This window comes from Corvus cornix, chromosome 12, assembly GCF_000738735.6.
Source record: "Corvus cornix cornix isolate S_Up_H32 chromosome 12, ASM73873v5, whole genome shotgun sequence".
NCBI classification, from domain to species: Eukaryota; Metazoa; Chordata; class Aves; order Passeriformes; family Corvidae; genus Corvus; species Corvus cornix.
The window spans coordinates 13,200,831-13,226,075 of record NC_046342.1 but is presented as its reverse complement, the minus strand read 5'-3'; the positions used below and the strand labels follow the sequence as shown (position 1 = coordinate 13,226,075).

The 25,245-nt window shown below is 40.3% G+C and overlaps 1 protein-coding gene across 2 annotated transcripts in view; it reads right to left on the bottom strand.

The window, feature by feature from the left end:
* The window catches only part of PTPRG (protein tyrosine phosphatase receptor type G), a 403,292-nt gene that overhangs the window by 170,427 nt on the left and 207,620 nt on the right, over window positions 1–25,245 (bottom strand). For both annotated transcript variants that reach the window (XM_039558715.1, XM_039558716.1), the window contains 2 exons: window positions 18,544–18,723; window positions 13,008–13,156 (listed from right to left, as the gene is read on the bottom strand). In XM_039558715.1, coding sequence (XP_039414649.1) covers window positions 13,008–13,156; window positions 18,544–18,723 — 329 coding nt within the window. The remainder of the gene's footprint in view (window positions 1–13,007; window positions 13,157–18,543; window positions 18,724–25,245) is intronic.

The window sequence follows — 25,245 nt, the reverse complement described above, 5'->3', positions numbered from 1 at the left end:
CAAAACCAGGGACCAACTCCTCTCTTAAGGACATAATGTGTCAGATTAAAGGTCCCATTCAAATCACAGCTTCCTGCCAGTTCTGATCTCCTCCTCCATCTTTCATGCCATAATCTTCTTAAAATGACCAAAACCCACAGGTTTTGAAAATGCTGAATTTTCCACCTGCCAGCAAGGCCGGTGGTGGCACAGCAGGGACAGCAACAGCCCTGCAGTGAAGCACTTCTCAATAACAAGAGGCAAAGGTACAATAATTCCTCCCAGGAACTCAGAGGGCAGCCACTGATCTTTACAGTCTTTATCACAAAAATGATTTTTTGGTAATGTTCTTAGATATAAATAGGTCTTTTTCAACATGAGCTTCTCCCTTGCTAGAGATGGCACATATATGTGGTGCAATCAGGGAAGCGATATTGTCCTGTTGAATATCTCCTGTCCTTCACAGCAGATAGCATCAAAAATAAATTTTCCAGTCCATTTCAATTCATCCAACACACATGCAGTTCGGGAATCTGGTGAGTATACTCAAGAGGAACAGACCTAAATCTCTTGCCATACTTATCTGCAGGTTACTTATTTGCATGGGCATTATTTCAGCCATGCACACACTACTTCTGGGTCCTGGAATGTGTATCACAATCCCACAAATAGTTCCCCACAATGTGAAGAGATGTGGACCAGCAGGAAACATTAACAGAAAGAAGCAGCATCATGTCTAACCCAGCAATAATTTGGCATTATTAGAGCCTGGGCACAATCTCCATCTACAAAATCAAAATCTTTGTTGTGCCCAGCTCCCGCTCCTCCCCTCTCCATGAGGTCAGCAGAGCCAGCATCAGGGAAGCTCTAAATTCGAAGTAACTCTTTCACAAAACTCCCTGCCACTGTGAGCACTGCAAACTCTTGAACCTGTTCAGTATGAGGCCTCATTTTAATCTTCTGAACATCCTTTCTTTTTAAAGCATAAGCAGATTAAGCTCACTAGGCATCTTTCTTCAGCAATCACCACAGACGCATTAAAATACAGCAAATGAAGAAGGTCCGATAAGGCTGTAATGAATGCATTATCTCAAATCCCAGATTGCTATAACTTTAGAGAAGAAATGAACCTAAGAACAGACTTTAAATACTGTTTCAAGGATAAAGTATTGATGTATTGATCTTATGAGTGCCATTATCTGATGGCTATCTCTGGGTGTCAGGTGAATCCATTCACTGTTAGAAAGACACACCAGGTTGTCAAGGCCTGACAATTATCATTACTAATTATTTCTCTCCTGCTACCCCTTTTCAGTTCCAGCTTCTGACTTGTAGTGTTACCAGAATGTTTTCCACTGCTACCTTACTTAAGTATGATGGGAAAACATCTGAACTAACTCTTCTAATAGTGCAGCAATATAATGTCAGGGATCATGCATAGCAAGTGTTAAGCAAACCAAAATGGTTTGCTAGGAAGCTTTCTTTGAAACAAGAGCATGCTCTACAGAAAATATTAATTTCCTCTGACATGGTCTCATGTTCAAACTCCTCAGAGTTGAGAGCTGTATCTGAGCTTTCATATGGTTCATGCATATTTCATATTTCTTTTCTTTAAAATGGACCAACACAACAGCCATTTGAGCTGCAAGAATCCAGAAACAGATCTTTTCAGTTTCTTGAAATACCACCTTGTAATGCTGTAATCCTGCACCCTGGAAATACAGCAATTCCCTTCCAGGGGACACACAGCTCAATACGCATTCACAATGCTACAAAAGGAAGAGAACAGGAACATTTTATCAGAAGCAACATAAGGGATATGAATTTTCAGACTTGACCAACTTGGGTCTTGGTCTTGCTACTGCTAAACTGTCTGATAAATCACCATATGGTTCAGTGGGAGGGCTACCAGGCTTTCAGAAATGGTATTCCAGCAACAACAGCCTGTAGCTTCCAGCCTCACTGAGTAAAGAGCTCATGCTTTAACATTAGTGACTGGTATGTTTGAAGGTCTCTACTTCAGGTACTTGCATTTTTCCTAGTTAAACAAGGAACAAGGGGAATATTAGATGAGGTTGAAGAGAAAGACATGACTACAGATTTCAGGATGGGTGACTCAATTTATGTTCAGGAAATACTGGGTTTTACTTTTACTCACTTGAAATTTCATCTTTTGAACGTAGCTCATTAAGTGAGTGCTCACATTCCTGCCTCCCAAACAGAACGAGAGCTCTCAAGCAAAGAATTTCAAATGAATCTTTTTCAAAACTGCCCTCTAATTGCCTATCTCCTATTTTGAACTGGATGTAATGACAATTCTTAAGAGATATTATTGTCCTGTCTAGAACATGCCACCTCAAGACCAAATGTGTCACTCAACTCTCAGCAAGCCACCCTCTCCCTCAAGAGCACTAACCTTCCCTAGGATTATAGAGACCACAGAGAAAGGAGCACAGAATTCCCCCCTCAACCAAAGTTGATGAGAAATTAAGCAAAAGAGGCTTTCCTCTTCTTTTCAAATGAATTTTGTAATTTTGACTACTCATCTGAGGGTAGTTCTGCATTTTAAAATGTTAAACCCGCTACTCTTTGAAAACCCCTTGAGCACTGCATGCAGGCATTGAGTATTGAATTTGTTATCTTATTTGTAGGCATTACCACCCTGAAAGAATGGAAGGGCTTTATGTAGGTATAAAAATCAACTAAAATTACCCTTACAGCAGTCTGGTTAAGGTACAGAGCAAACAAAAGCACCATTGCAGTTCTGAACTTCAAGACACAGAATGTAGTAAAAACGTATATAAGGGCAAAAATGACAAAATTGAAGAAATTTCATCCATTTATGGCATGATCAAATCCCTAAGATCTCTCTCTCCCTTTCATAACAAATGTGTGATCGATGTTGTACTAATGCATGCTTTAAATTCTCAAGTAAGTTTGCTTCTCCACCCTACATTTCGTGTCCAAGAGCATGTAAAAAGTCAAATTTGCCCCCAGCCCCAGAGAAGAATGATTCATCCCTAATTTATTAGGGAAACACTCTCAATCCTCCTTTCCTGGACACAGTCACGTCTGGAGAAACTAATGCTCTTTTGGCAGACCAGGTGCCATTTTCTGTGCTTGAATAAACCATTAAAGAACTGTTAGCCCATTGTAGGGGGAAAAGCTCTTTCCCACCTGGTAACAGTATTTCTAGCTCCGGTGGGAAGCCTAAATTTGTATTTCTTACACATGTGTATATCAGAGCTATGTTTTATATAAAAACTCTACTGAATGGTCAATGGCCAACAATAGCCAAGTGTCTTTGTGGGATATGCTAAAAAAGGCAGTGAACACTGAAGGCAGCTGCAGGCATTTCCTGGAAATACCAGCCCACTTTGCCTCCTCTCTGAAGCCAGAGGATAAAGGAAAGCCCCTTCTATGGACAGCCAGCCTAGATGGGACAGTGATAGAAAAGGGCACTATTGGCCTTTTGTGGAATGTGCTGAAAAGCCCAACTATTTAGGGAATAAAGAATTTTTCTTATTAAGCCATGTAGAGAAACAGGAAGCAAGAGGACACATATTCAGGGATACAACTATTTTCGCCAAATTGTTTTTTCTTTACAGAAAGACAAGAGTCTCAAAGCATAAGCAAACACACACATTTTTTTCTTGTTTCCAACAACTTGATTTTTATTTCATTTCTACCAGACAGTAAACTCTAGCTGTGTTTTAGATCCTTTTTCAACTTCAGTTAACCTTCCCATCTTGTCTGGAAATACAGTGCCTTTGAACTGGGGAAATAACAAGGACTATGCTCATATTGCTGCCTGATCTCTAATATCATGTAATACTTTATACTAGAAAAAACTATAGCAATTAATCCCTGCAACCCTGCAGTTACAGCAGCAGCACTGCTGTATCCCAGAGCAGGAATCCCTCTGGGGCAAGTGCTGCACAAACCCAGCAAAGAGATAGTCTTTGTCCCAAAGAGCTTTTAGATTCAATATAAGAAACTGCAAAGGGATTCAGGTAAAAGGGTAAGAAGGTAAATAGTCCACAGTGAATGTATTTCACAGCCTTGTTCCCCCTTAGAATTAAAAAGTCTTCTGGTGACCTGCACTGGAAAATCAGTTCTAATGAAAACCTTTTTTGGATACACAAATAACCAGACAAGAAGATGCATCTTCCTTTCTGGTTTACACAAGCTTTTGATCGTCATCCCTTACAATGCAGTTCTTTAACATGTGATTAAAAAAAAAAAAAAAAAAAGTGTCTGAATAAATGTATTGAATTTTCTCACAGCAAAAAACATGTCTGACGTAGCTTGGGATGTCTGACATTCTCTTGGCACAAAATTATAGCAACTGTTTAGAATTCTTCAGGGAAAAAAAACCCAAACAAAATCCAAAAGAAGTAAAATGCAATCAGTAAAGTATCAGTATAATAGATAATTTTTATAATTTCCTGCTTGCTGCCTTAAATCATGATTAACCTTAGTGAAATCTATTCTGATTGAATCCCAGTGAAATGACTTCCATGGGAATACTGGCTGACAGCTACTCACCAGCCCATTAACCACATTAAGGTTTTGATCTTTTTGTGTGCCAAGGAAACATTATTGCTTCTTAACATATCTGTGCAACGTTTCTTTTATCCCTCATGCACCTAAATATTATCTCTCTTTGTTATTTCCAGAGGGTCTATTGGGATAATCATGAAGGATCACACATCTCCAGCAGAAGACATCCCAAAGACTGCTGGATTTGCCCGGCAGAAAGGGGCTGTGCTGAGCACTTATTAAGCTTCACATGTTTCTAACCAACATGCCAGGACCCTCGTGTGGAGCCAGCCTGGCACAGCATGGGGTGTGCACCTGTACTAGTGCTCAGAGCCCACAGCCCAGACACACTTGAGGGACCTGCAGCTCCCCTCCCTGTAAGCCTCATGTGCTTCATGGCTGTGCACTGGAACCTGAAAAAATTGCCTTTGGGCATTAAGTTCCCAAACTTCGAAAGCTATGAGCAATTCTTGAAAACTTGATCCCTGTTTAAGACTGAAATGGCCATTTCTACTGAGAGTAATCAAACAGCCCTTTAATAGTTGCAGGAACAAGTTTCTTTTGCAGCATTGCTGAAGCCCCCTTTTCTAGCCACACTAAGTGATGCAGTGCTTCTGTCCAAGATGTGTTTGATGCTGAGGTTCAGCTGACTCCTCACCTCAACTCTAACCCAGCTTAGAAAGCCTCAGTGGATAGCTTCCCTACCTGCACTCACCTCTCACCATCACTGCTGGGGAAAGGAAGCTGACATGAATGTGTTAGAGAACAGCTCATGCTAAACATCCTTTCAAGTCCATCAAAGTCCTGTTCCTTACAGCCAGAACCAAATGAAGTCACCTCCTCATAAAGAACCACCTTCCCTTGCAGGAGACTGCTAGACACTCTCACATGGCAGCTACCTAACATGTTGAAGCAGCAGAAATAGCTATCACCTGTTGTCCTCTTCCTTCTCCTGCTATAATCAAGTAACTTTTCCAGAAGAACAGAATTTAGTAAGCTCCCCTACATATTTTCCCCCCTTTTTTATCACACTGAGTGCCCAGAGCAAATGCCAGTAAATCCAGTTGCTGAAGTACCCAGGGAGCTCAGCATGCAGAGCTCACCTTTACAGCTGGGGAAGAGACAGTCCCATTTTCCAACTCAGACAATCCTACATTTCAAGTAACAATCCTATTGAATCTGCTACCTTTTATTAAAGTAGCTCTTACAACTCTGTCAAATTCTCCAACCTTTGTATTGATTTTTTCTCCTATTCAAAATAACTCTCCTTTACAACGAGCTGGCTGTCAGCCTCTTATCTCTTATTTTCACCCCATCTGATCCTCCTTCTCCTTTGTCAGTCTTTCCAGATTCCAATTCATCATGTAGAAAATCAGGGACTTACATTAAGAAGAATGTACAACTCTTAGCTCATCATTAACATACTGTAATTGCAGTGTAGTGCTACTGCCTCTGACCTTTTCTACAAGTCAGTCAAAATCCTTTGGGGAAAGCAGGACATTCCCAGCCACCATGAAAAGAGTTATCTCTGATTCATGCTACTGGAGAGTTATTTCAAAATAAAACTCTGGAAGCATTGTAACATTTGTAATTCACTCTAGAAATACTGAGGCCTGGTAGACGGCAGGAAGATGCAGCCATAAGACCAAACTGCTTTTCCATTCCTAAATTTTGTCTGAGTCTCTACACGTACAGTCCCAGGATACACTAACCACTCCACTGAACATATTTAATTTCAGACCATCCTCTCCTGTTTCTTCTTAATTATCATGGGACATTCACAGAAAAGATCAGCCAGATGGAGACTAAATATTTCACTACTACAAGATGGAGCATTCTGCACTAAAATGGAACCTTGATTACAATAAAGTCATTAATTAAAGTCTCAACTGATTCTCCTGTCAGTATATGGGAGACACTAAAGACGACTGAGAGGAGGCAGTGTACCAGCTACACTAAGGAAAATAAAACAGTAAACCAGACAGTGATAAGATGGTGTTTAATTTTCACTACTCACAGTGAAACAAGATGGAAACTCAGCCATGTGTTCAATATATCCATCCATTTTATGCTTTTAAAATTATGATACACTGCTTTCCTGACAATGAGAAACTTGAACAAGATTTAAAAGCAGTGAAGAGCAAAAAGGAGTAAAGCCTAGAGACTCCTGGAATGAAATCTTACTTTACTGGAGATAAGATGGAGATGTAGACTGGGCTTTTTAGGTAAGACAGAAATGCAAATGTGGCTTTTTAGCATATTGTATGTTTATTTTATGGCTGTCTGGACTCTTGAAGACTGTGGGGAAAGGAGAGAGAGAAAACTGTAAGAAAACAAAAAAACCACCCATGCTAAGTGTAATTTTTAAGAAAAAGAAATTAAATGAGAAAATCCCCAAGCCTTTTCCTTGTCTGAATGATTAAGTCAGGGCTGCTGTAAGAAATGCAGATGGAATATGCCGAGCATGCTAAATTCCCTGGGCACTCTGCAGCACAGACAGTAGGAGTATGAAGCCAAATCCTCACTCAGAGTTTCACCAGTATATCTCCCATCAAAATCACTGGGAGCTCCAAGTATCCCTTTATAAGTGTGGATTTGGTCCTTGGAGAGAATATTACACTAAAATTATTTCAGACAGTCATAGTCTCTCACTGTGATATATTCCCAATGGTCCTCTTTAGGTCCCTCTATTATTTTTTGACTTCTACTTTGCTACATCCTGCCAGATGGAGGTATGGAAATTTGAAGAGCAACGAGTAAACAAAATAGACGGAAATAAACCCAACACTGGCTCCCTGTTTCACAATTAATCTTTACTTGTGCTTGAAATCAGCATGAGAGATCTTTGCAAAATTACAATTCCCAGATATGCTGGATGCCAGAAATAATGAACCCAGCTGAAATACAGGGTGTTAGTTCTCTCCTGTATACCAAGAGAACATGCTGTGATATTTTCATCATTTAATGCCATAAAGTGTGTGCAAATCTAAATAGACTCACAACTGCACCAAGATTAAAACTACAAAACAGAAATGGTCCCATTTCTAACATTATGAAGTAAATACTCCCTGCCATTCACAAATGGAGAGAAGGCTGGATATATACTGTAGGTGATTCCAGGTGCAATAGAAAGCCTTAATATTCAGGATAAAACAAAACAAAAAAACCCGTAGTAAACTGAGTAACTAGTCTCAGTTTATTCCCTGTAGTAAAGATTTTTGTGCACTGAATCCCACTCATTTCTTCTACATTTATGACACTGATTTTCATCTGCCTGTGATAAACCCTCAGAATTTAAGTAATATAATGACAGGTAGGACAGCACACAGTGATAAACTTTGGCAGGGTTATCTGAGCATTCAAATTAGACCAACTAATTGTAGATCTAGACCACATAGATGTCAGTATGCAGATTCAAAAAGAAAAGGAAGAAAATCAAAGAAGTAGCAAGAACAAAGACACCATTAGAACCTGGAAAGTCTTCTAAGAAACACACTTAAAGAGCAGTAAGAGCTGTTAATGCAAATGATTGTTTTGTAATAATTAATAAAGTGAACACATAAACATGATGTAAAAGCTTGTTAATTGACGTAAGAGCATGTCAGCTCTTCATTTTCTGCTGGGATGGTTTGTTGTGAGGTTTTGTCAGTTTGGTGTTTCTTTTTTTTTTTTTTGGTTTTTTTTTTTTTGTTTTTTTTTTGTTTGTTTGTTTTGTTTTGTTTTGTTTTGGGTTTTTTTTTTTTTAACGGAAAAGAACTTGAGATTTCCAAAAACATGCATGTTGGTACTTGTGGGTATGAAATCACATTGCTCTTTCAGAAGCAATTTAGCCTAAAAAGTGCAAGTTTGTTCATGTAAGAGTAAAAGGATGAAGTCTCTATGGCATACTGCAGTATGGTCCTTGGAATAAGATTCTCATTTACTAAATAAATTACTTTATAGTACTGTATAATGGTGTTCACATTATAACTGACAATTAGCACCATTAAAGGGAATGCTCATAAACAGCCAAAGCTCACATCAAATTAACACAGCCATGATTAAAATCACTCTTCTGATTTCTGCTCTTCACAGAAATAAGCAGCATTTTGCATAAAAATTACTACAAGGCAGCTAAGAAAAAATTAAAATAATAACTTCACTGTTATTCTGGAATGGTGGTACCTCACTCCAGCAGCACACAGAGCACTGCCAGGTCAGCACCTCACTTGCTATGAAATATTAAGCACTGGGTTTCCTTCGGAGCAGCCAGCTAGCACAGTGAGCCCTGCCTGCTGCTGGGAACCAGTTTCGGTGGCACAGGAGATTAAAGTGCTTCAATTACTCCTCTTGGCTCTAATGAGGGGAACTTGGGTTCTCTCCTGGCCTGAGGGAAGCTCATCTTCTTTATTTTAATTTTGTCACTTTTCCATTTAAGTGGTTTCTAGTGTTTGCATGTCCACTTATATTGTTGCAGCTTCAGAAAGAAAAAGAAAAACCTGAGGAATTACAGTGGAGAAGAACAATAACAAAATACAAAGGAGTCAGCAACTCATTAAAATTTAGAAAATGCAACATTAAAAACTGTTCTTAACTTAAAAAAAAAAAAAAAGAGAAAAGAGAACCTTTTTCTAAACTGGCACAGAGCCCATGTCCTCATTAGGATTCACACTCCACTCACACAGCACTACACTAATGGTATCACTTTAATCTTCAGCATCACAGCACTACTTCCTGGCCTCACTCAGATACTGCTTGTAAAGTGGCAAGAAAGAGGGGAAGAAGAAGCTTCTAGTGAATGCTGACCAGGCCTGGTATCAATCTGGATGTATGTGGAAGTTTGAAGCACTTGGACATCCCTGTTCATGAATGCTGCTTCAGAGGCAGCCAAGCTCGTAATGGCTTCATAAAGATCAAGTATCACTAAGGAAAATCTAATCAATAAATAAGCAATCAAGACCACATAATTAAAGAATACCATTACATGTGCCATAGTTTAAAAAGGAATCATAATATGCTACATAAAAGTACTGCAAGATAATACGCCTTTGATCCAACATCCCTTTAAAGCAGGAAACAAAAGGATATTCTCATATATCTTACCAACTAATTTAACACATAAATCATAAAAAAATATGATCCAGATGGGCTTCAATGAAGGAAACCAATTAACATAGACAGCCTTACCATCTGACACTTTAGTTGTAATAATAAAAACCAAACAACATGGTCAAACAATAATGCTCTGTATTATATCTGACATTTCTAATTAGTTTCTGTATCCTCTTCAAGAAAAACAGACTACCAGCAAGCACTTTGTTTCCCAGAGGAAAAAACTTCTAAACTTAATGTGCACAGACCTCATTCTATGGATGAAAGCTGATCTGTCTGTGTTCCCTTGGGATGTGCTTTGGAACTAATGGGTTTTGCATAGTCCACATCTGGTTGCAAAATTAAGACTTAGAAAACATTTCCTTTCAGCTGCATTTCCATTGTAACGGCTGCAGACCTGGAATGCCAATACCTACACACTCCTGTAAGCTTCTCCTGTGTCCATGGGCTCAGAATAATCAGAATGATTTAGGCTTTGCTTTCTGTAGGATAGAATTTTGGTTTATCCTTTCTACACCCTCCCTAGAAATGCTATTTCTCAAATGAAGTGGAGTGTTTTTGGCACAGACCTCCCAGCATCAGGCAGTTGGGGTTGCATCAGACAGTTGCAAGCTGCACTACAATTAGCATTACAAATTAAAAGCCCCACTGAGAATACACATGGAGTTACTGTTTGAGAAGTCTAATCCCAACTATTTAGACTGGTTTTTGGATCTATCAGCAATAAAGACTCAATATTATCACCTTAGACCTATTGGACCCTCCAAAATCCACCCATAGATATCCTTTGCAGCGCATGACTGAAAGTCAGAATTCTTGTGTAGGAGATAGATACCATCACAATAGGAAAAGGCTTGATTTGGAAACTGTTCTTTCTTTACAAGAAAAAAGTAAAGGAATGGTTGTGGGAATTCTGCTAATGTCATCCTACCTTGGAAGGCCATAGGTCCATGTCATTGCAACAAACACAAATCATTTGGAAATTATTAGGATTAACACTAAACCTATCTGATCCAGCAATTTATTTTGCTCAGCATTCATAAACAAGCAACATAAATTCCTAAAGGCGGTCAAGGCAGTCCCCCCACAATTTTCAAGTTTATATTCTAAACAACTGAAATGAAGAATATTTAAACCACAGGAAAATGACTTCTTATGAACTTGCTTATTTCCAAAGTACAAGAGCTTCTGTCTTGGGGTGACTTTATGATGTGTATCCCATATTGCTGCCCTATGCCCAGGAATTAATTTTGTGCCTTTCTATGCCTTTAAACTGAGCCTGAAAGGGGGGAGGAAAAACTGAGCAAAACTTCTTCAAAGCAGTTTGCAGCTTGTTCAAGGTCACACAGAGATAGAGACGTCTCTCTGTGTTCAGCTGGGGCAGGAGAGGGAGAGCAGAGGGAAGCACCCGGCTTGCTTTCCTTCCAGCCAGCTTTTGGCCAGTTTTTCAGCTCCTTTTCCTCTGGAGAGTTGAACTTTTGTTTTCCTGGGACTTCGTTTTTTCCCCTTTTCTCTGCTGGACAGTTTCAACATCAGAATACATTGGGAGGACTTTCCACCGAGGCCTTGGCCCTGGAGGTGGGCCCACCACCCTGTCCCAGCTCCAAGGAGGGAGAGGGAGATCTACAGAAGGACTCTGAAATTTTCCCAGGTTTTCTCTCTACCATGAGAGGTTTCATTATTTAGCATTAGTGTCTTTTTTTCCCTGTGTATTTGTTAAATAAATAGTTTCATCTCTTTCACTTTCCTTTGAGGAAAATTCAATTTTTTCCCAAACCTGGTGGGGGAGGGCTGATTGTAACCTGCCTTTCATCAGAGGATATATTTCTAAATTTGGCCAAACCGGCACAGCTTCCATTCATCAAGCCACCATCAAACAGTCTTGGGATCGTAAGAAAGGGTTTCTGAAGGGGAAATACTATTTTTGAGGCAAACAAGAAGGCCCACGTTTTTCACCCCCTCCACTCCCCAGAATTTCAGAGGAGGAGTTGACTGGCTCTCTACACTTCCTGAGTGCACCTTCCTGAGGTTTACAAATACCAGTATTGCCAACTGAGACAGACAGGGCAGCATGACAATATTTGGGCCTTTGCTCCATCTGCGAGGGGTGGCCCCTTGTGAGAAATCACAGCTACATCAAGAAGATGATAATGGAAAAGCTCATTAAAAAAAGACAAAAATAAAATCCCTGCCTCTCAGAAAATCCAACATACAGGTACACAATTTGGAGACAAAAATCAGGTTCTAATTCTTGTGTGATGAGGCACTTTGAGCAGGCAGGTGAGAACTGGAAGTTTTGATAATGCACCAGAGTCTATTACAACCTCCCTTTGAGGTCTGGAAGCATATTCCCACCTCCTGATAACGTGACTTGGCTAAAGCCACATGTGATGAATTATGGCAAGCTGGGGGATAAATCAAGTCCCAAGACCACCATTTCTGCTCAACCATGAGCTTTCCGAGAAAGCAAGCGCAGCTTCCTGCAACCTGCTCAGGAACCACTACTTGGGAACTGCATATCTGCTTACTCACAGGCAAAGGTAATCCCAGATAACATCTTGTTTATCTCACCATGCAAAACCTTGACTATCGAATGAAAAGTATCAACAAACTCCGTTGACACAGAAAACACTGCAGTGAGGACAGAGCGACCTGGGGCTATGGGTCACAAGCCAAGATCTGACCACACCCGGCTGCCTGACAGCGCTGGCACTCTCGGGGCACATCACTGCACTCAGCTGCACACAGGTGCCTGGCTCTGGCTCTGGACATGGCTGTGTTCCCAGGGCACTGTGTGCGAGGCTGTACCTCGCTCCCAGGATAGCTGGGCCACTGTCGGCTGGGGCTGGCTCGGGCCCAGCCGGCTCCAGCACATGCAAATGCAGAGCTGTTTGCACGGATCTATGGAGAGGTCCTGTTAGTGCCAGGCAAGGGATAGCAGCTGAATCCAGGCAGAGGTCAGGCCTTGTGTGTGCAAGGAAGCAATTCTGATGACAGACAGCAGTCTCAGCACGATGGCTCCCAAACCGCTGCTATTTGTTTGTAAGTGTCATGGGAAAGGAAAGCTTTGGAGGACAATGAGGTCACTCGGTAGATGTATTTGTAAGGAGATCCTCCCACACATGGAAAGCTTATGGGAGAAACGAGGAAAGTGGCTGTTTGCAACTTAACCCATGGGACATGAGAGCTGGCAAGGCCAGCAAAGCAGAGCTCGGAGCTGATATTGCAGAAGCACATGAGAGATGATGGACAAAGTGCTGCAAGGGCCGGAAGGGCCTGCAAACTGCTATGTTCACTGAGAGGAACATTGCCCTATTTCACAGTGGCCTCCAACTACAGCAAAACATTCTGATTTTGTTTTCTCTGAGAACACAGGCACATGTCTTTACACTCACCTCAACGGGGAACCTCTTGCCGTTGATGCTGTGTTCAGAGCCAGCTGATCCGTTGCTTTGACCCCAGTGAAACTCCACTTTCTCTGCCTTAAATCTGCCTGGTAACCCGGCACCACTGACAAAATAATCGTCCTTCAACAGGATAGCAACTGCACATACAGAACAATGAGAAAGAAACTCTTAGCACAGTTTTTCTGAAACAGTTACAGTTTTTGCTCATTATATCAGAATACTTCTAATGCAAGTAAAATGTTGGGTCATCATTTTCCTCTTTACAGGGGGTGTTTAAAAAAGAGGTCTGCAAGTAATACTGGCTAATTCTGGAAGTGATTATGAAGTTACACAGACTATAGAAAATCCCAAAGTCCAAATTTCTCAAGGACATTTTGCCCTCCTTGTTGGACTTTGATTAAAATTTAAATGGAAACTACATCAAAACCTGTTTAATGTAGTTCCAGAGAGTAATGGCTGACCATGGTCCCTGCCTCAAGGTCTGTAGATCACAAATTAAGAAAAGAATGGGTCTCCTGTTTCTTGGAGTTCCTCTTTTTTGTTGGTGGGGGACCCCTGTGCCCTGTCCCACCTCTACTGCTGGACATGCTGGGTGCCTTCCTTAGTCTCCCCTGCTCCTCCTCCCTGTAAAACAGGGAGAGTCACAACATTTTTGAGACCCACTCATGAGACATCCTCCATAAGAACTGGGTTTTATTACAGTAACTCTGATATTATTATTACGTGATTCAATGAGGGTCAGAAAGATCTTCTTTGTATTCTCTTTCCTCCAAAAGCCTTTGTATTTTATGTAACAATAAAAGCCATAGGTTCAAACAGAGGGCAGAATTGTGTGGTGGAAGCCGGTACATGTTACAGGGAGGCCTGTGGTCCAACCAAGAACTGATTCCATCTTTCAAAAAATTCATTTCTGCTACTCTCACTACAAGGTCACCTCCCTTTCCAGCATCTCCTGTTTTTAATACACACCATTCCTAAAAATTACTCCCTACAAAATTCTTTCTTCTCATCCCTCACAAAACCCTTGCTTAAAAACAGAGCTAAAATTTAAATTTTATTTCTGTAAAAGTCATTGCAGACCAGTGCTTGCTGTGTCTAGAATCCTGTGATTGAAGTTGTGGGGTTGGTTTTGGATTTTTTTTTTCTTTTTTAATGGAAATAGCAAAACCCATAAGGATTTCTCTGTGTTCTTAAGCCAACTGTGTCATCACAACGGGCACATTAATATAAATCCAATTTTATTATGTAAGAAGGAGGATTTTATTCACTGCTGAAAAAACAAAAAAAGCTACATGTGAAATAAAAGTTATTTCTCTCTTGGTGACTCAGTGCAGGTTCTGCTGCAGGCCAGGCTTTGTGCCCTCCCCTGAGGACTGACAGTGAGCTACAGCAGCATCATCTCAGGGGCAATTTTTCCACACAGCTCAATTTTCAACGGTTTGTGTCAAAACCATCTGAATGTTAAATTGTATGAGATGTTCAGATGTTTCTAAACTGCCCCAGCAAAATCATGGGGCTGTTTTCTTCCATGATTTCTGCTTCTTTTGGCACTCCCTTTGCATCCAAGTGCTTTATGTAGGAGGATGGGTGGTGCAGAACCGGCTATAGAATACTGACTGTGTCAGCCAGGGTACTGCTGGTAGTCACTGTCTGCTTACACCAAATCTGTGAGACATAAGTGACTGAAAGTACCACTGCTCTCTACCTCCCTTAAAAAGTTTTCCATGAGCTCAGCAGTATTTTAAATGGTGAGAAATCTCATTCAATTAGTTACAAATTCCATAGATGAAATTGTAGGAGATGAGGAATACAGCAAAGCAGATTTGCAATGCATCTGTTAAAACCTCTGTGGTGATTCAGTTGCATCTAATAAATATTTGATAGTTCCCAAATAATTTATGGCTCTGTCAGGGGTCATTTCACTTGTTTTAGATGAATAATTAAAAGGATAATTAGGAGGATGTACAATCTGAAGTGTTCATCTAATTGTTCCTTTTACAGTATTTCTTACACTGCTGGGCTGTATGACACGTTCCCATCACCTTCCCAGTTTAGCAGCATGCCCTTACCGCCAGGAGCGTCTCTCCTTTTTCTGTGACCCCTGGTATTCAGGACCGAAATAACCAACCATCACCTTACAGGGCTTTGGGAGCCACTGCTTTAATCCCAGGATTTCTGTAGAGTGCAAGGAGTCAACCCCCAAAGCCACTAATTTAAAATACTATCTAATTGAGATTACAAACCCAAACAAAGTGGTGTGCAGCCACCAGGACCACAATTGTGTGATGTCATTTTCAGGTTCAGGGCTGGTGTTGGATGCCCATCACCCCTGTGAGAGCAAGAATAAACCTGGACTCAATGCAGCTCTTCCCCTGCCCTAGCAGAGTGGCTCTGATGGTCAGAACCAGCCAGAGTGATGCACATCACATAGGAAAGATACTTAACAAAAACATATTTCTGGTAGAAATTTTAAGTTTCTCTAAGCAGAAGGTGATTTTAGAAGTTCTTGGTATGAACACAATTAATGCAAGTACAACTGTGAAATGCGTGTATATCCTCCAAGTAATCTCTAGCACTTAATACTATGGCCAGCTACTCTAGTGATGAAATTAAACCCACATTAATGCCTTTGCCAATGTAATTGTGCACAAAAGCATTTCTGGTCAAGACAGAGAATTAAAAAGTCCATTTACATTTTCTAAATGAAACACTGTTTTCTGTACATGGTCTGCCCTTTACCTGATATGGGGGGGGACACAAAAAAGAGCAGAACAAATCTAAATAGAATTACCTCTCGGAGCCTAAAAATAACTCATTGTTCTATCATAAAAAAAATTACTAGGTCCTACAGCAGTAACAGTAACCCAAGCAACATATTTCCTGCCAGTTAATGAGCATTAAGGTTAAGGGCCTTTGGCTTTCCCAGGGACCCCTGTCTCTTTAAACCAGTCATTAATTGCTGAGAAATGCCCTCTACATCCATCACCATTTCTTAAACAGTTATTTAGTTTACTGTCTCTGTAAGTCTGCAATATGAAGGTCTTGTGTGGCCATCTGCTCCAAGACTCTGCTGCCAAAATGCATCACGATTTATGGCACAGCCGACCTCTATCTTCTACCCACAAGCCAAAACATCCTACTTGGTTTGCTGCTCTACCACTTACCACCTTAAAAATTAATGCCAGGCAAGTTTCTTCAAAAGGTCAGAAAACCAAGAAAAGGAATGGGACTTGATAAAACAAGGGAGGAGTCAGGAGCTCAGCAGGAGAAATCAGGGCTGACAGCAAGGCAAAAAGAGTCTTCACATTACCAGTAAAAGGCCGTAAGTTACCAAGAAAAGTGACAGTTACTGTTGCTCTGAGAAGCAATAACTTGTCAGCAAAAATCCATACCCCAATGGCTGAGGAAATCAAATATAGTAGCAGTGCTAAAATCACCCAGCAGAGAAGACTGAAGGTTCAGCTTTCATTGCCAACTGTGCCAAGACCAGAAAATCTGCTGGCACTTCTCAGTTCAACAGAACAAGGTTCTGGTAATAGTGTGGCCAGCAGGACCTGGGCAGTGACCGTCCCCTTGTACTCGGCACAGGGTTCAGTTTTGGGCCCTTCACTACAAGGACATTGAGAGGCTGGAGTGTGTCCAGAGAAGGGAATGGGAGCTAGGGAAAGGTCTGGAGCACAAGTTTGATGAGGAACCACTGAGGGAGCTGGCGGGGGCTCAGCCTGTGCAAAAGGAGGCTCAGGGGGGACCTGCTTGCTCTCTACAATTCCCTGAAAGGAGGTTGTAGCTAGGTGGAGGTCAGTCTCTTCTCCTAGGTAACAAGTGACAGGACAAAAAGAAATGGCCTCCAGTGTTGCCAGGGGAGGTTTAGATTGAATATTAGAAAGAATTTCAAAAGGGTTGCCAATCAGTGGAAGAGGCTGCCCAGGGAAGTGGTGGAGTCATCATCCCTGTAGGTATTTAAGAGATGTGTAGATGTGGCACATGGGGACATAGTTTAGTGGTGGCCTTGGCAGTGCTGGGTTAATGGCTGGAATCAATGTTCTTAAAGGTCTTTTACAACCTAAATGATTCTATGATTCTAACATGGTTTCCTATTATATATGCAGCAATGTTACTCTTACATGTATGGGACAGCATTAACATCCATCCTCCTTAGAAGATTAGCACCATAACTTTTTCATGGTCTAATTATGTTTATTACTGATTACCACAAACAGCCTCTCTGACCATAAAGGGCAGGGTGCAAAACACAAGTAGATTAATTAAGCACCAAATTTCCATAGCATTCAACCTTGCCTGAACCTCATGCTGCTACCAAGCACAACAAAGTCAGGATTTCAAAGCAAACAGGAGCACTTGTCAATGAAGCTGGGAAAAAAACCCCAGTAATGCAGCAAAACCCCCAGCTATGCTTGGTGGTGGTTTATGTTAACTGGATTTGCTTTGCAGTGAAAGAAAACAGGCTCACAGTCTGCCACTCCATTTAATCTGAGGGGCAATAGCTCCTGCTAAGATCCTGAACTGCTGGAGCTGGATCTGAGGCGCTTGCTGGACTCCAGGCCATGGCTCAGATCTGAAGTGCCCTGGAGCTGATGGGTGTATCTGAGGTCACACTGTGTGCACAGCTGTTCCACCAACTCCAGAGCAGGTACATGCCCTGGGTGCTGCTAACAGACCTCTTAACAGGGGACATGGTACAGAGAGCACTATAGAGATGCATGTCAGATGTTAATAAAGATAAAAATATACTTCAAATAAATAAAATTGAATTAATTAGTGGTTTAATCCAATTTCCTAAAAATACTTGACCTTGTCAAATGAAGAGAGTGGCCTTATAATTTCTGCTTTTTACGTTTTTAGAATTAAAGAGTAATCAAATGCACGTGGCTTTGCATATAAATCAACCTTGACCTTTCGTTGAACTGTTTTGGTAAAAATAAGCAGTACTCGTGCCTGCTCTTTTTTCTCTAAAAGCCAGAACAGACAGAGCAGAAAAGGATTCAGTTCAGTGAAGAACACTGTGCTATAATCATATCAGAAACACATTAATAAGCCCCCACTACTCTGAGCAGTTATTGCTCTTTCTTCTCTAAAATCTTCCAATTTCTAAGACTTCCCCTTTCCTTCCCCCTGAGCCCTGCATCTCAGCATTCTTTTGGATTAGGTGTTACAGCCTCCCAAAGCTGATAATTCAAGGTTACACCTTGAAACTCTTACACTGCCTTTTATTCTGAGGAATAACTGACTACTGAGAGAATTAGTTTAGACTGAGAACAAAAAGAAAAACACCACCAAAAAAAAAGAGCAGCCCTTAAAAAGAAGCCCCTTAAACTCAATCTGCAGAACTAGCTCTGCACAGAATGCAGAGACAGAGGCAGCTGGCTCCTACTGAAAAATTACATTTAAAAAAAATGCCACAAAACCCAAGCAACAGAACAATGAAAAAGGAGGAGGGTGAAACATGGCTTGAATTTTTAATTGACTGACGGCAGGCTATGGAGACAAGCAGAAGAGAACATACCTGTTTTTCCTGTGTTTTTCATCCAAGTCTTGTTTGAAGATTCATTGTCAAAACCATCCAGCTGCAGCTCTTGATACTCATCTCCAACATGGGCCAGGTGGTCTGTGATGTCTATGGGAGACTGGTGAGAACCCCCACACTTCTCGCTGGAAGTCACCCAATGCTCAGGACCATAGGTACCTGTTAAAAAACACCAATGTCAACATCCCAGTGGCTCAACAGCGTTGGATAAAGTGTGAGGCTAAAGCACTTAAGCTCCCCAGGTAACTCCACCACAGTTACAATTCCCACATTTGAAAGAGGTTAAGACTTGTAAACTTATGAGGAGAATGAAATCCTTTGGCTTTGTGCCGTGTTCCAACTTTGCCTCTAGCAGTAATGAACAATGGCCTTTTTAAAAAACTACTATTCTATAAAATTCTCTGCAGTTCCCAAGCTCCTCTTATGCATATGTTATCAATTACCATGTTGCTACAGGAACTTCCCTAAAGCTCCAGCCTTAATGTATTACTGTATAGTTTATCTTTTCACTATGGACAAGTTATATTAACAGCATTAACTTGTGTTCTTGCAATACTACGCTTAGATAATATGATCGTTATTAATGAACTCATTTCTTTCAGAGCTTTGAAGCCAGAAAAGATTAAAAGAAAGAATTAAACTAAACGTATGTTAGTAAATTTGAAGAAGACAACAATGGAAAAAAAAAATTACTCTGGAAGAAGTAAACAGCACAATGACCTGTCAGGAATACACTGTAAATTTATTTTGTTGCTATTCTTACATGAGTTTTCTGGTTTTGGTGAACAATTAAAATAATGTGGAAAAATAAAAGGTCTGAGACAAAGACCTTGTCATCCACACCACATATCAGCCCTAGATGCACTAGAACACCGGGGACCCTCAGCACCACACTTAGAAAGATCAAAAATGAATTTCAAATTTTTCTTATGACCTCCCTCTCCAACCCTTAAGTTCTACTAACAGAGACTGAGTTCTTTCTATGAGTGCAAACAGTGGTTTAAGATCCTGAAATAACAGCACAGATTTATTGTAAAGCACTTGTTGCCCGCCGTTCCTGAAGTGCTTTACAGCAGAAATCAGCTACATTATTCTCATGTAAAGACAGGGAAATTGATAGCTGAGAAGGGAAGCAATTTGCCCAGGTTCAACTACCAAAACCAAGTTACAACCCAGAGTTGAACTCTGCTCTCCTGAGAGCCCTGATGTCACACCTCTGAACTACACAGTCAGTAGGTCTATTCAGCAGGAAGACAGCAGGAAATGATGCACCAATGTGCATTTATTACCCTTGCATCTGAGAAGCATATATATCTTCTATTAGTGCCATCCAAACCCAGCAGTTGGGAAGGCCAATTTCTTTGGCCTCTGGGTTTTAATCTGTCTAGTTGCAAAGTGCATTCATGCTCTCTTCTCATGAGCTGATGCAGGACACTTAATCAATAGCAAGATTTAGCTATACTGATCACACACAAATGCTGTCTGGTACTGAAATAAGAAAATTTTACTTTCAAGTACAATTAGGCAAAATTGCAATATCCTCTAAAAATCATTTACATCATCTGCCCAGGTTAAAAATCAGCTTTGTTTATCTCAGGGTTCAATTTATATTGTCAGCAAGAGCTGCTTTCAGTTATTTCCCAATGTACCACAACCAAGGAGAACAGAACTATTAAAACCCCATACACAGGGAAACCAAATGTCTTCCACTCAAACACAGCTATTTTTCTCCAATCAGGATGCTCTTAGTAATTGTTTTGTAGTGAGTTAATTGGAAATTCATATTTACTTTACATATAACCTTGCATCTACCCCAAGAAATTTGGGAATTTGCTTTAAATATTTAGCACTCCACATTATCAAACCTGCAAGCTCTTGTTTTTTGTCTTTATTATAAACAAGGGGTGAGCTTTTCAAAAGCACTCTGCCCATAGAGGCTATCACAGTGGTTTCAGCTGTGCATTCAAAAGGAGCTGTGCACTCCAATTTTTTTTGTTTTTTAAGTATTCTGCTGCCAATGAGGAATTTTTCCTTTTTTAAAAAGTAGGCAGATGTATTTTAACAGAGACTGTAGAGTTTCTTCCATGCATCTTGTCTTATTTATTTATTTATTTATGTATAGCCAGCTCTCAACCTGTTTGCAGTGAAAACTGCCTTGTCAAAATGAATAAAATAAGCCATAAGGGTAAACAAACAAACCTCCATGTTGAATTAAAACCTCAAGTGACTTAGGTCCCTGAACTGACTCTTGTTGAAATGTAGTTTTACACAGACCATTGAAGGCTTTGTTTATTTTTTAAAAAAAAGTCTGCTTTTTTTTCCTTAAATTAATTTAACTTGCTTGAATTAATTTAATAGCAATAACTCTCTTTTTATAAACACAGTAGCTTCACTTGCTTGTAAATCTATAATCTAACAAAATAAAGCCTGGCAGTATCTGCTTTCTTCATGTGAGAGTGTAAGTTTCCATGCATAAAATGTTTCCATACTCATGCTGAATTATTAAAGAAAAAAAAAATCTAATGCAATGAAACTCTCTCAGCAATTCAAAACCTCAACTTAGTGCTGGTGTTGTGACTCCAAGTCCTGACATCACAAATTACAGTCATAAGGCTTAAGCTTTGATTTAGAGGTTCAAGACCTGCTAGTTAAAAACAGCCCAGGATTTTATAAACAGTTGGCTTGCCATTCATTTCTTTCACAAGGTTTTGATATGTAAATGACTACAGGCAATATGACCTACGCCATTATGGCAGCAGCTCTAGACAGATACAGAGGCCATGACCCCAACATCTCCATTCCCAGCAGCGCAGATTTGGGGCTGCCTCAGCTTTAACAATGAGCATGGAAAGGAGAAGGTGGGCCAGGAAGGGGAGAGGAAAACTTTTGAGTTTGAAACCAAACTAAATAAATTATATCCCCTACCCAGAAAAAAAAAAAAAGGCTCAACAAACTATAAAATGTAATCAAGAATAGTGCAGTGGGATTCACTGATTCAGCCATCAGAAGGGTTCAGGCCCAACTGCCTGTTTTTCCATGGACATTCAAGTGCAGTTTTAATTGAAACTGATCTTCCACTACAGATTTCAAATTAATTCTTCTTCCAAGTGTCTTATGCTCCAGACATTCTTGCTTTGCAAAAAAACCCTATATCATTAGAGGAGGAAATAGAACACTTTTTCCAAGCTTGCAGATATTGATTACCTATTCCTTCCATAAAAGCGCAATTGCCATTCTGCACTGTATAAATCTCTTCAGCGTTAGACACTTTATAAAGTACTGAGAATTATATCATTAATCATTTGCAGTTACACCTGTCTTACTTTATTGAATTCTTTGTTTTTTAGAACTTTAAATAAATGCTTTTAAATAAAAACATGACACTAAATAAAGACTCTGTTTCCCTTAAACCTAGTTAAAAAAAGAAATCCTGTAATTCTGTGTGTGACATTTACCCATCTGAAACAGAGGAACTTACTGCTATTTGTATTTCATTTTTTCCAACAGTAAGCATGGTGGCTTTAATCAAATAAAATTTCGAATGAATTTGAGTTGGCCTTTTAAGGCTGATAAATAATTCGGTTTTCAGAAACCAAGTTAAGAGCCCACAACTGTGTTAATAAATAATACACATGTCCACTGAGATGGTGGGACAACATGCAGGCAAAGGTAAACATCAGGCATCCCAACATGGAGCTGGAATATTTGATGCAGGGGCAACACAGAAAGAATGATAACTGATAAGGTTTGGCATCTTCAGGAATTGAAATCAGTGTCCTGCCCCCAGGAAACCATGGGCTTGGGTCCAATAGCTGAAGGCCCACACTGGGGCAGGAGGACTGGATTCACCCCAGATCAGCCAAATGCATGGCAGCAAGAGCAGGGGGTGCTTGGGTTGCAGCCAGGTCTCTGTGGACTTGACCTTTTCTCTGCTGAAATCAGGGACAAAAGGGCCACTGGCTCCCAAGGCTGAAAGGAGAGCTGGGGTCAGGGAGCTCAGCAACACGTGGGGTCTCACACACATTTTAACCCACACTTCAGGCCAGAGATGTTATCATCCATCCTTGTCTGAAATTACCTGATGCTTCCTAGATTCTTTTCTCATGCAAAATCATTCTGTCAATGACTGCAGTAACTTTAATAGTTTTTTAATACTCTGTCTGCTCCTGATACATAACCCAAGATCTTTTTTCTTCTTTTTACTGTACAAAGCAATGAGCAGTCTTCATTAATGAAAAACATTAATGTATTCTGCCAAAACCTAATTAAAGCTTTTATAAAAACTTCCACTTAAAAAAAAAAGATCAAATATATTTGTTTTTCTCCCACAGTCTTTTGCTTAAAACATCTGTTATTAAAAACACTGGCATTTCCTTGATTTTACGTAACTTTTTAATTAATGGATGAGCTACTCTGATATAAACTGGTGTGTAACGCATATACCTTTACACAGATATAGTTTAACAGACATTAGCAATTTTTGAGTAAAGTGATTTTCACCATTCGTAAGTTGGGAAAGAGGTAGACATATCAACTTTTTTTTTTTTTTTTTTTGTAAACATTTTTAAAAAGATGTGACTTTAAATCTCAGGCCTGACATGGAAAGAACTAGTTTAGGGGTTTAAATTTTGCAGGTTTTTTATTATTTGTTGTTCTTGATTCTTTTTTTAACAGAATTACCTCAGACAAATCTTTGTCTGTACTCAATGTCTCTTGACTTTTCATTTTTGAATGAAAATGGTAATCATGATTGCAAAGCAATCAAATCCCCTCATTTCTGCAATTAGCTTGGTCACTTCATGGAGACATCCTATCCCATCATCTTAATATGGGAGAAAATTCCATATTTCTCCTAGGGCAAAATCCAACCAGTTAATAGGGACTGATGGAATGAATTAACATTTCCTCTACAAATAAAAACAGAGGTCCCAGCCTTTGCTTGCACAGCTCTGGAGGGGCAGCCTACAGACTTCAAGGACCACAGCAGATAAGAACCTCTGCAAATTTTACAGGCTCTGGATAAATGGAGATATTTCCCTTTCCATGGACCGGCAGCTGCGACCTGCCCAACCATTCCAGCATTTAGCTGAGCAACTCTACAGTCTGAATCTCTGCCTCTTAAGTCTCTGTCCTACTTGAACTGCTCCATCATGAGCCAGATCTCAAGAAACACTGAAATGTCACCACCAGTAAATAAAACCAGTTCCTTTCTTCCGCACAGAGAAAGAACAAGGAAGAGGTGCCCTTGCTCAGCTACAAAGTAATGAACTTCAGTATCAGGCTGGATTTTCAAACAGGAAAAAATTGTTTTAAACAAACAAATATCAGTGAAATTCACTACAGAAGTGAAAGCATCCTTCAGAAATCTCAATCCTGGGGCTCCTCTCGGTTATCCGGGACCAAAAAACCTGAAGCCGTTACTTGATGCCGTAAGATTTCATCATCACTGCCATTTAAAAGGAGCTGTATCAGTAAGTCCAGGAAGGCCCTGGAGAAGGTGCTTATGCCACGTAAGTAGTGACAGGAGGCAAGGCACACACTGCAGATCCAGACTGGCTGAAAAATCAGCCTCTTTTTACCTTCTCCTCTCACCTCCAATCCCCTCCTGGGAAGCAGAAGTCAAGTGAAATCTGTAGGATGAAACCTAAAGACTGCATTTAGATACAAGGCTGAAAGTAATTACCTGAATGACATATCCCTTGCTGATTGATTTAGCATGAGGCTGCAGAGGTAAAGGTATAAAAATCCCTGAAAGCCTTGATAAAAATCAGAAGCATCTTTCAGGGGTCTTCCCATTGCAAAGAAAGCAACCAGGTTGTTAAATCATTATATTAGGGGGAAAAGTTGCTGAAATTATACTGTCTTGCTCTAAAATGATGGCATACCAAAATCAAAGCGATGGAGACGGAGAGCCTGTAGTTAAGAGTTCACAGTGCTGCTTTGAACAAAGATTTCCTGCCCTGGGGAAAAAGGGCTTTTCATTTTATTATTCTCTATCATTACTCTGTTTAACATGAGACACTCGTGCTTGCAGAAAATTCCAATTACTGCTTGAAAAATGAGACCGAATACCAAGAGCAGGATCCTGAAGAGCTTGCTGAGACCCAAACAGGTCTCAGCATTACCCAACCTGCAAGCTCAACACAGGGAGGGTGTGCAAGGCATGGGAGAGGCATAAACACCCTGGGACAGTTTTCTGAGAAGTCAAAAAATCTGAAAGAAACTTTCCCCAAGAACAACCTCTGATAAGGCCTATCTTAACTTGTTGGAACAAACAGAATACAGGAAGATGGAACAAAAAGCAGTTGGATTTAGATAACCTTTGAGCCACCACCAGGAGCAGCACAGAAGCACTGATGCCTCTACAGCTACAGCTACAGCACTGCCCAGCCATGGGGCTGTGGAAGGAAAGCGGATCTTCAAAACTGCTTGTGTCAGTGATACTGTCACACTGCCAACAAGTGGCAGATGCAAAGAAAGGCTTTAAATCTAAATATAAACTATCTTATAATGTCTGCAGCTTTTAAACTGAAAGACAGAGTGACATGCATGTTCTCCTTAAACTTTCATATCCACAGATGCTACAGTTATTGCTGGATTCTTTAATTAAACTTCCTAACCTTCAATTACCTTTGGTGAAATTTTTAACGTATGTTTTCAACCTTTGTATTCCTTAGTGAA